At 40.2% G+C, this 12,397-nt stretch overlaps 1 protein-coding gene across 1 annotated transcript; it reads right to left on the minus strand.

Moving 5' to 3' along the window:
• Positions 1–4,425: 4,425 nt before the first annotated feature.
• On the minus strand, positions 4,426–10,354 carry CLN5 (ceroid-lipofuscinosis, neuronal 5). Its single transcript, XM_008570268.1, has 4 exons — positions 9,708–10,354; positions 7,700–7,865; positions 6,691–6,916; positions 4,426–4,993 (listed from the first exon to the last, which is right to left on the minus strand). The coding sequence occupies exons 2-4, from the start codon at positions 7,781–7,783 to the stop codon at positions 4,482–4,484; spliced, it is 822 nt and encodes a 273-aa protein (XP_008568490.1). The 5' UTR covers positions 7,784–7,865; positions 9,708–10,354; the 3' UTR covers positions 4,426–4,481.
• Between the last annotated feature and the right edge of the window lie 2,043 nt (positions 10,355–12,397).

Here is a 12,397-nt window from a genome sequence, read left to right on the forward strand (position 1 = left end):
TTGTATTAGTTTTTAAAAACTACCCAAACATATGAGAATACTTCAAAAAGTTCATGGAAAGATTTGTATTATCTTTTAATTCTGTTTTTCCATGAATTTTTTAAGTATCCTCGTATATACTTACCTGATTCAAAAGTAGCTAAACTTACAAATTTATGGTTTTAGTTTCAAATCCATAATATAATGTTAAAACAAAGTTCATGGTAGACTGTTTTTTTTTGATGATACAAGGTTAGGCACATGGAATCCATTCTTGAAATAAGCTCTGATGTCTAAAGTGATATGAAATTAAAAATCTACCATGAAATGTAAATTTACTTTTTAAGTTTCATACAGAAAATGATTAAAGATAAGAAATAGGTTCTTTCTGCCTTCAGAACAAGAATTTATAAACACATTTAGGAACAGAATTCTCAGTCTTAAAGGGTCCTTGAACCCAGCTAGCCTTTTAGAAAGAAATGTCGTTATATAAATGATAATAATTTTTAAACTATTGAGTTGAAATTATTTTCATCTTCTGTCTTAACAGCTCTCAGGAAATAACTTCAATTTACCTTGGTAATCTGGGCTATTTTAACAGTATTACTAGCAAAAACAGCCATGATTGAAGATTAAATCAATTTATTGCATTCTAAGAAGAATTTTTTGTATTTATCAAAAAGCTTAGGCTAGAAAGAAGGGGTTGGTGTGAAGAAGGCTCAGACCTAAACTAGGTCCTTTAAGAGGCCCTAATTAATCTCTACCCCACACGTAGCTGGGAATCTGTACAGACTCTAACCCCAGTATATCTGTGGACTGGTTTTAATGTCAGGCAGTCGGGAAAATCCCACTTGCATGTGAACTAAGAGTTTATCCTTAGATAAATTAGTCCAATAAAAGCATAAGTAATATCCTAACTTGTTTTAAATAGAAAATCTAGAAAGGAAGGTTTGAAGAGCAGGAAACTACTTGGATAATAAAGGGTAAACATGAGGAAGATACTAGAAAGAAACTTGGGCCAGCACATTTGCCTTTGTGTACACGGAAAAGCCTGTGTGTGGTTTTGGAACATCGCTCTTTATATAACAACTATTTAAAAAATAAACTCATCTTGAACTATAGTCCCAAATAATTAAGTGCCACCAGAGCAGACTATACAGACAATAAAACTAGATAAAATTTCCTAACATTTGCCTTTTTCCCCCCGATTATAAAGGAGCCAATATTGATTGAGGATTCCAAGTTTTTAAGCTTCAGTAGTTTTCACATTTTGACTGTTTTCCTTTACCTGCAACCATATTTTAGGTGACACTTTGTGGGTATAACTTACCTAATATTGAGCCAGAATTAATGAGTGAGGATATATTTATTCTAAATCCCTAATATAATTCAAACTTCAACAAAATGGTTTGTTAGAAATAGAGGAAGTTTTATACATTTATAATTTAAATTAACATCAAAACAAATAACATTTAAGTTATGTGAGTACAGTAGCTCAAAGGGCAGCAAAATTTAATTGGTAAATTCCTGCCCAGCTATGTTTTGGTTTCCCAAATGCCATTTTAAAGTATGAGGGTACTTCAAAAATTTCTTGGAAAAATGGAATTAAAAGATACTATAAATCACTTCATGAACTTTTTTTTTTTGGCAGCTGGCCAGTATGAGGATCTGAACCCTTGATCTTGGTGCTGTAATACCATGCTCCAACCGAGCTAATCAGCCAGCTTCGAACCTTTTGAAGTACCCTTGTATATTTTTGAATCATGTTTACTTGAAAGCTCTATTTCATCTTTTAAGTACAGTTGACAGGTTTCATAAATTCTTAAGAAGTGTTTATTATGAATGCTATGCTGTCTGTGCTATAGTCACCTGAATCTATATGGTATTTTAACAATTTCTTCATTTATTTTCATAGGAACAATGAAAAATTTTGAAGGCTTTTTTAACATAACTACTATAATCTTGTTTAAAAGTCAAGTTCTGTATAGATATCTTTATTTGGTTTTGCTGTGGAATCAAGTTCTGTGATTTGCAGTTGACACAAACTCAGTACAAGAATCTTTGCTTGTCACTCCAATGCAGTTCTGGAAATCCAAAATATTGTTTTCCTAGAGCAGTTTTCCTGAGAATCTTGTAGAAGGTAGTGTTGCCTGAGGTTAGCAACTAGACAGTGATAATGCAAAAATCCAAGTTTTCTTGTGGTATATATTCTGAAGACAATTAGCAGGTTAAAGAGGCAACATTAATTAGGAACGTTTAGGCACTATTAAAATGAGTAGACAGACTAAATGACAGGCAGTGAAAGAAGGTTCTCCCTATGTATTTGAGGAAGACTTTACATCTGGTGCAGTAGACAGAATGGTGTAGTGCCATGTTTCTCAAGCTATCTGTCATGATGGAGTTTTTATTTTCAGACTGTTGTGAGGACTACAGTTTTGAAAAACAAAACAAAACAATTCTTAGACGAAATAAGAACAGACATACAAAATACAAGCCCCAATTATTTTTATTAGATTCAACAGAAACAAAAATAGTCCAACAAATAGCTTTAAAGGTTTCTATGTGCTTCCTGTCAGTATCTCCACTTATCTTCTCATAGACCAGTAACATTGGCTGGACAAGGATCATACTTTGTGTAGTGCTGAAAAATTAGTATAGCGCATTTGATTCATTCAGCAGAACCTGTGTTTAAAGTCTGACTCCATTACTACTAGCTGGGTCACCATGGAAAATCACTTAACCTTCCTAAGCCCCAGTTTACTCATTTGGATCAGGTAAATAATATCTACAATTAGGCTTTTTATGAGAGCTAGTTAGTACAGTGATAATGTACTAACCTCTCAGGAAGCACTCAAACATTAGTTGAAACTGAACAATATAATTGGTACATTTACATATTAAACACATTGTTTTCTTTCATCTCTGCTCCATCCTTACTGTTGTGTTTTTCCATGAATAGAAAGAACATGTGTGTCCAGTTGATCATCAAATACTTAAAGGACCTTGAAAGCTTGTTTGATGGCCCTAATGAAAGCACAGCTACTTGGAGATCCTTGACAAAAACCTGTCTCTGGGATGTGCACCCTCTTGCACTGTGCTGGCAGCTTTTTATTTTTTAAAAAAGACCAGTAAGGGGATCTTAACCCTTGACTTGGTGTTGTCAGCACCATGCTCTCCCAAGTGAGCTAACTGGCCATCCCTATATAGGATCCGAACCCGTAGGCTTGGCGTTATCAGGACCACACTCTCCCGAGTGAGCCACAGGCTTTTAAAAAAGACCAGTAAGGGGATCTTAACCCTTGACTTGGTGTTGTCAGCACCATGCTCTCCCAAGTGAGCTAACTGGCCATCCCTATATAGGATCCGAACCCGTAGGCTTGGTGTTATCAGGACCACACTCTCCCGAGTGAGCCACAGGCCTGCCCCGTGCTGGCAGCTTTAGTGGGAGGAGGGAGAACTACAGGAAGCAGTGAAGGAGTCAGAAAGTACCTGTCTCTCCATGCATTGTCTGCAGCCAGATACCTCCTTGCCCCAGATGTCTGAAGAACCGCTGAAGCACCACCATGTTATCAGTTCAAATGAGGAAAGACTGACACAAAACTACATTAGGAAAGATCAAGGACGACAGTCTGTTCTGTGATTAATCATTATAGCTACCATTCATTGTGACCTTACTATGCCAAACATACATGATTTTAATCTTTACAGCAACCCTGACAGATGAATCATTTTAGAGATAAGGAAACTAAGGCTTAGAGATATTAAGTTGCTTAAATCACAAAAGTTAAGTTACTAGCTACATCCAAAATGCTAGCCAGAAATCTGTGCTCTTTAACACTGTATTTACCACATCTGGAAGCACAACCACTCCAGCTATGGTGTCCAAACAAGTCCTTAAAATTAAATGGATGGAATGCAATCAGACTGCTAGACACGGTTCTAAAAGTTATAAAAGGTGGAAAGTTAGTCTAAACTTCCAAAAAACACTTAAGTGAAAAAGTGTAAAACTTCCGTACCAGAAAAAGTAGCTCCCACCATGAAAAAAATTGTCACTGAGAGTATTTCTAAAATCTTGGCACTCTATATCCACAATTTTAAAATTTGGGGTCCAAAGATCCTACATATCTGATATGAACCATAATTCTCCATATCAACAAAGGCTTGGAAATTGTAAACCATGATCACCTAATGTGCTCACTTTGGCCAATATAGCAAGGGAAAAGTCCTGAGATAATATGCAGCAGTTCTGCCTACACGCATTTCCCTTATGCCCCAAGGAATAAAGGCTAGGAAATCCACAATATACACAAATATAAAATTACCTCCTGAAAAACTGACATGCTGGTGGTTATAGAAAAAAAGAGCAGTAGAATTAAGGTTTTTATATATATACTTTTTTTTTTTTTTTTTTGCTTGTGGCCGATATTGGTATCCGCACACTTGACCTTGGTGTTATAACACTGTGTTCTAACCAACTGAGCTAACTAGCCAGCCCTAACGTTTTAGAAACCAGGGAACGTTTTGTTTCTGTTAGGTAAAGGGATTTCTTCATACGTTATTTTAATAAAAGGGAATTTCATAGGTAAAAACCAATATTCAAAATTATAAAACAAGTAGAACTGTCTGTGCATAATCACTACATCAAAAATTCGCAAGAGACTCAACAGGAATTCTTTAGTTGACAAATACGGTTTGAAGGGGTAATAAAATCTTCTTATGGCTAAAGCAAGAGTCTTGTTTCCTGTTGGCCCAAAAACAGATGTTTCATTTCCCAAATAAGTAGGCTCTCCACTGTAAAGAAATATTCTTGTATAGTTGGTTTCTATCTTCTTAAATGGTGCTCCGAGTTCAGCCAACTTCTCATATGTCCTTAATACAAATTTGGAACAGTCATAGGATTCAAACCAGGTCTCTGCTTCTTTTTCTGGGCTGGCTTGAACAGTCCATGTCTCATAATAAATCCCTGTTTCATTGTCCTGTTTCACCCACTTTGCCATTTTGTTAAACATGTTTCCTGGTCTAAAAAAAAAAAAATCATCTATGTAAAAGCATCAAAGCTAATCATGTTAGATTTAAGTAAAATGTTCTAACCTAATTAAGACCACGGATGCACTTGAGTAAAGAATAGTTTCATATGTCCTTAATACAAATTTGGAACAGTCATAGGATTCAAGCCAGGTCTCTGCTTCTTTTTCTGGGCTGGCTTGAACAGGCCATGTCTCATAATAAATCCCTGTTTCATTGTCTGTTTCACCCACTTTGCCATTTTGTTAAACATGTTTCCTGGTTTAAAAAAAAAAAAAATCATCTATGTAAAAGCATCAAAGCTAATCATGTTAGATTTAAGTAAAATGTTCTAACCTAATTAAGACCACGGATGCACTTGAGTAAAGAATAGTTTTTGAATTTCTAAACCAACGTCTCACAACAGGAATCCAAGCTCGGCCAATTTTTCCATTCTTTAAGGCACAAGTATTTCTGAATTATAAACATTTGTTATAATAGGTGTATAAAGAGAAGTCTTATACACTAATTCTGTAATCGTGTAAGCTATAGTCAAAGCATAATTATACAAATGTAGAAGATCTCTTTCCCTGCTCCACTCAACAAATCTTGGATTTGGAGGCAAATGAGAAAAGGAAATCAAGGAAAGAATCATGGAAGAGGAAAAGGTGAATGGGCAAAGACTATGAGCAAAATTGAGGAGGGCAAAATGTGGATCTTTTCTGCTGTGAAGCACGGTATGCATGCAGTGGGAATAACTGTCTGAGGAGCAGCTATTCTAGAAGGCTGGCCTGCTAATGCTCCAAGAACAAGGACCATACCCCACCCACCCTGAGGATTTGGCATGTCCCTTTTCTCCCTGCATCTGCAGCTGCTGGGAGGCTGCTGATGACCTTCCCACCCACCACACAGATTATTCCAATGAATCAACTAAACTGGAAATGTTTTTGGCCAAGTTCACAGACTTCAGGATGGCTAACCCTCTCTCCTACCACCTTGCACCAGAGCAGAAGAATCTCTTCAAATATTTAGAAAACACCATACTCTGCATGGTTATACCCTTCATCTGGGCATTTAAAAAGCCTAAGAGACCTAAGCCCCAACATTCCACCTTTGTTGCTGTGTGCAAACCTTTCTTTGGTTACTCCAACTTGAGTCCATAAAATCAATACTTCCTGCCTTTACCAATTTTATGGAATAAAAACTGTAGAATAATATAAAGCCTATTTTGTTAGAACTGGGATACTGTTCTCAGGGGTGGTTGTGATGTAAATGATATGATGTATGTCTAGCACTCAGAATGGTACCAGGCCCTCAGTAAGTCCATATGAGTATTATTATTTCTTAACATAAAAATATCTTAATATATCATCACTAAGAATTTTTTTCAGATACAGTTAACAGGTCCTTTAATCAGGCATTTTATGGATTTTCTTTCCCTATTTTATTTAGAAAGTCTAATTTAATTGTATAAAGCATTTTATAATTTCATTCATTTTTACCATGGGAATAGAGCCGGAGATAAGCTACTTTTCACCTATAGGTAAAACTCTGCATGAGTAAGAGTTTGGGTCAAAAATGTCCAGAAGTACCTTTTACAAATGATCTCTAAGTAGTAGAACATTACTGAAATGCCTCAACGGAAATAATTTCTTTCACTTGGATATTGATGCTATCATCAAACACTGCCATATTTTTGAAACCTACCTGATATAGTCGCTACTAGAACTAACGTCCCATTGTCCTTCCAGTGAATATCATCAATTCCTTCAAAAAAACAGGCAGCTCCTTGATTACACCAGAAAGGGACATCCATTTCAGGTCGGAGATGGGGAAATGTGCAGTTGCCAAGCTGGAAAAGTTCATACCATTCCATTGTGTAGTTCTTGCCAGTTAACGTACTCCTGAATCCAATGGCGTCATGCATAATCTTCTGTGTAAAGATAATGCATGTATAAAACCATTTGTGAAGTAACCATGCGGCTTGATGGGAGAAAATGTGGTGAGCCACAAATGCACAGCAAAGTACAACAAGTGCTCAGCTGTCCCTCCTCGGTGCTGCTGTTCTTGTGTCCACTCTGTGGCCCCTCAAACTCCAGGCCCTCATCCACTCTGGTTTTGGCCACTGCAGCTCATCTCAGATAGGAAAGGTGTATGCTACGTGGACATGCTCGTAATTTCCTTACACCTGAGATTAAGTACAAGAAGGTTCCGTGCCACAGTCTGAGGAAGGAACTCCATATACCTCACAGGGCGATGAACTAACCTGGAAAAGCAGCTACTAAAGGGGCATGGAAATGAAGTAGTGCCTCCTCCCTTCTTACTGTACAGAAGTTAGGTAGGGAGTTGCATTCAGATTCATAATATTAAAAGGAATTAAAGCGATTACACTTGTTATTGTCAGGATTACAAAATCTGATAACTATCTTTGACTACTCATTTTAAATATGCTAGGAGGAACACCAGTAAACATGAACTAAAACCAGTCATGTGAATAGTGATTACTCCCTTAAATCAACTTAATAACCAATACTTGTTATTGTCAGGATTACAAAATCTGATAACTATCTTTGACTACTCATTTTAAATATGCTAGGAGGAACACCAGTGAACATGAACTAAAACCAGTCATGTGAATAGTGATTACTCCCTTAAATCAACTTAATAACCAAATCATTTGATTAACCAAAGCTACAAGGTCAAAATGCATCCTTACCAAGTGTCCCAGGAGGTCTCCATATTTAAATTCCCATACTGGGGCTTGTAATCGAAAGACTTCAATGACATCATCACCCTTCATAACTGGGATAGGTGAGCCAGTTGGACAGAAAGTGTACTTAGCTTGACAATAAGGATCTGGCTCTGGACGGAAGGAAAAGCGTCTAATAAACAAAAAGAAACGATCAACTTCGATTCTGACAGGAATGGTTCTCACACATTTTAGAATGCAGATTTTAATTTCACTGTCAGTATCATTTCTAGGGAAAACATTCGAAGCTCAGCCCATAATGAATAAATATACATTGTATTTGTTATCCTGTGAACAAACTTCTAATGATATCTTTAACAACAAGTGATAAATTACAAGTACTTTGATAAATGTATGCTTCCCTGTTCTCTCCTCCCATTGTGAGAAATGCTCCAGATCTTATCATAGTAGACACATACAAATGTTTGAATAAATGAATATTTTTCCCATGTGTTTAATTTTCCAAACAGTCCATACATTAATATTATTCAAAGATAATTATGATTAAACATATTTCATATCTACCTAAGAATTAACCAACATTCACTCAATCAATATTTATTGAGGATCTACTATGTGTAGGGCACTCTACTAGGAAGGAAACAAAAATAAAAATGCTGTTTCCTTCTTCATGGAGCTTTGGTGGGAGGTGGGAAGAAATAAACAAGTAAGGAGGTGCAGTGTGGTAACTGCTAAACTAAAGAGAGTCTTGTAGGCACAAAGAAGGGAGAAATCATTTACATCTGGTGTGGGATGAGTGGGGATGGGGAGGTCAAAGAGACGAAGAACTGGTCAGGTTTTTAAAGTACTTGCGAAGTAGGTTAGGACAAGAAAGGAGAGAAAACATTAAGTATTATAAGACAGGCATGGCGCATTTGAAGGGCCTCTAGAAGGTACAGAAGACGACTAAAATTCAGGCGTCAGGGCAGGAGTAGAGAAAGGAGAGGTAGGCAGGGCTATCATTTTGTCTCTAAGAAAGTGTGACAGGCACCCCTTGGAATCCTACAACTAGGAAGGGCTGAGCCCCAAGGGAGCTTAAAGGATTTTAGGTAGGAGATCTGATAGGACGGAATTTGCTATAAAGTAACCTTTATTTTATGAATTAGAAGAGGATGGGGAGAGAGGACAAATTAAAGCTGAGAGATCAGTTAGGAGGTGACTGTAATAATGCAGGCATGAAAAGATGACCCAAGAAGGCCAAAGCAATAGGACTAGAGCAGGGACTACCGTCAAATTCAGTTCAACAGACACTTACTGGTCACCTTCTATACTTGGCACTGGGAGAGAAAGAATAAGAAGCAGCTTCTATTCTCTCAGAATCCTAGGTCCCTAAGGTTCTAGCCATAGCTACTGTTTTACAATCCCAACACATCAACAAAAAATTCTGTGTCAAGTTAAAATCTTGATGTTAACCAAAAACATTAACAACTCTCTCAAAAGTTTATGAAACTTGGGTACACTGCTTTATAGTTACTTACCTGTTCTAAACAAATACATAACTATATATGTATGGGTTCGATTTACCCACACCAAAATCTATTTTAGATCAAAGGTAATTTTAAAATAAGCCTAATTTAAGTGAAAACTTAATAAAGTTAAATATTATTATATTCAACTGAGGGGTTTAGATGGGAGCATATACTTAATACCTGAAAACTTTTAAGGAAACACTAAGAAACCATAGTCAACACCTTGCCCTAATATTAAATCAAATAGTTTGGATTTACAATCTCTTCCTTGTTTTATTGAATATTTAATATTCTACTTCTTATAAACATATTAACGTTTTCAAGAAAACCAGCTTCAACCCCAAACTTCTCTTTCCAGGTATATGAAGCAAAACAAGGAAACGGTGCAAACCATTTAATAGGCAAAATACACTAATACCTAGGTTTGACAGCAGCTAGCATTTTGGCATTTGCTAGATTTAATCCTCTCAACAAACCTATGAGATAAACGCTAATACCATTCCTACTTTCTGACTCAGGATACGTGGGCACAGAGACATAGAGTGACTTTCCCAAGATCACACAACTCGTGACAGCAGAGTCATGTTTGATCCGCAGCAGTGAGAACCCAGACCTCGCTCCTGACCACGAGGTTATCCTGCACGCAAAACTGTGTTTTCGAAAGCTGCTGATCCTTCCCCTGCCCGATGGTGACACCATGTCCTCTTTCTCTAAGTTAGCTATCTCTGACAGTCTTAGGCTGTCTCTTCCAGGTCAAAGGCTCGAATCAGCTGTACGGGTTTGCAGCCTCCGTCTTCGACTTACGACCAGCGTCCTAATTCCAAGTTGAAGAGTGGACGAACGAGGTGACCAACTTCAGTATTTGCCCAGGGCTGAGGGAGAAGGGTATTCCCCGGACACAGGACGTCTAGTGCTAAAATCGGGAGTCTCGGGCAAACCAGGGAGAGTCGGCCACCCTGTAAACTGTGCCAAATGTTAACGATCACCAGTGATAGTGCATGAAATAAGCAAGAAGTGCGATATTTAGTCTTTCCAAACTATTCAACAAGTCAGTTTCTGGTACCTAAAAGTCACTCGAAAAAATAACATCACTCCCCTCTGCTTCCACGATTTGGGACTTCCCTGAGCCTGGCTCAAGTGGCCCGAAAAGAAAGGTCCCAGGGCGGAGCGCACAACGAGCGGCTGCGACTCCCCCGCTCTCCACTTTGTTCCCCGAATGCCGCCTCCGCGCCGCCGCGTGACCGGGACACAAACGTCAGCGCCTCTGCGCAGGGTCCCCGCCCAATTGGGAGTGTGTGTGTGTGTGTGTGTGTGTAAGAGGTCACTGGCTTCTGTGGCTAGAGATGAGTACCACAATCCAACTGGGAGAGAGAGAGAGTGTGTGTGTGTGTGGCTTCTGTGGCTAGAGATGAGCACCACAATCCAACTGGGAGAGAGAGAGAGTGTGTGTGTGTGCGCGCGTGTGTGTGTGTGTGTGTGTGGCTTCTGTGGCTAGAGATGAGCACCACAATCCAACTGGGAGAGAGAGAGAGTGTGTGTGTGTGCGCGCGTGTGTGTGTGTGTGTGTGTGGCTTCTGTGGCTAGAGATGAGCACCACAATCCAACTGGGAGAGAGAGAGAGTGTGTGTGTGTGCGCGCGTGTGTGTGTGTGTGTGTGTGGCTTCTGTGGCTAGAGATGAGCACCACAATCCAACTGGGAGAGAGAGAGAGTGTGTGTGTGTGCGCGCGTGTGTGTGTGTGTGTGTGTGGCTTCTGTGGCTAGAGATGAGCACCACAATCCAACTGGGAGAGAGAGAGAGTGTGTGTGTGTGCGCGCGTGTGTGTGTGTGTGTGTGTGGCTTCTGTGGCTAGAGATGAGCACCACAATCCAACTGGGAGAGAGAGAGAGTGTGTGTGTGTGCGCGCGTGTGTGTGTGTGTGTGTGTGGCTTCTGTGGCTAGAGATGAGCACCACAATCCAATTGGGAGTGTGTGTGTGTGTGTGTGTGTAAGAGGTCACTGGCTTCTGTGGCTAGAGATGAGTACCACAATCCAACTGGGAGAGAGAGAGAGTGTGTGTGTGTGTGGCTTCTGTGGCTAGAGATGAGCACCACAATCCAATTGGGAGTGTGTGTGTGTGTGTGTGTGTGTAAGAGGTCACTGGCTTCTGTGGCTAGAGATGAGTACCACAATCCAACTGGGAGAGAGAGAGAGTGTGTGTGTGTGTGGCTTCTGTGGCTAGAGATGAGCACCACAATCCAACTGGGAGAGAGAGAGAGAGAGTGTGTGTGTGTGTGTGTGTGTAAGGGGTCACTGGCTTCTGTGGCTAGAGATGAGTACCACAATCCAACTGGGAGAGAGAGAGAGTGTGTGTGTGTGCGCGCGTGTGTGTGTGTGTGTGTGTGGCTTCTGTGGCTAGAGATGAGCACCACAATCCAACTGGGAGAGAGAGCCCGCCCGGCCTGGGCCTCCTCTTCAGTGACTGACCCTAACGCCGAGGTCTCTGGCCTCCCGTCTCAGTTTAAAGGTCACCTCTGCTGTGGCGCTTCCTCGGACCTTCCCCTAACAACCACCAAAACCAACCAAAACAAACAAAAAATCCGGCTTTGGGGCTTTTCCTTTGGATTCTCTAGGACTGAACCCATATCCTGTCCCCCGGGGCGCAGACCAGCTGCCAACAAACACTGGAGTGAATGACAATCTNGGGGACGGGACTGGGGACAGGACTGGGGAAATGACTGGGCTTCACCCGGCCTGAGCCAGAGATGACAGCGGTCAGCACCAACAGTACACAGTCCGCGCTAGACGCTAAGCACCACTGAAGCCACCCCCTCCCCACCCCACCCGGACGCGCTTCTCTCTCTGCATCTACCACTTCAGTGGGGAGGAAGATTATTACCTTCTCTCTGACCCCTCAACCACTTAAAGGAAACAACAGGATCAACTGCCCTGCTTTTGATGACACACTCATGGCCTGCCGTGCGGTTATACACAAATACTGACTTATGCCTATAAATAGCACATCGAAAGCCTTGTCACATGCAGTCACTTGTGTTAGGAGACAGCGGCCTCGCAGAACCCTTAGACCAGAGCATTCCAGCTCCTTGGCTTCACCGGAAACATACCTGAACTAACGTAATACTTGTAAGCATATTGGGATAAGCATGGTGGCTTCTGTGGCTAGAGATGAGCACCACAATCCAATTGGGAGTGTGTGT

The sequence above is a fragment of the Galeopterus variegatus genome, unplaced genomic scaffold (assembly GCF_000696425.1).
Source record: "Galeopterus variegatus unplaced genomic scaffold, G_variegatus-3.0.2 Scaffold587, whole genome shotgun sequence".
Taxonomy (NCBI): domain Eukaryota; kingdom Metazoa; phylum Chordata; class Mammalia; order Dermoptera; family Cynocephalidae; genus Galeopterus; species Galeopterus variegatus.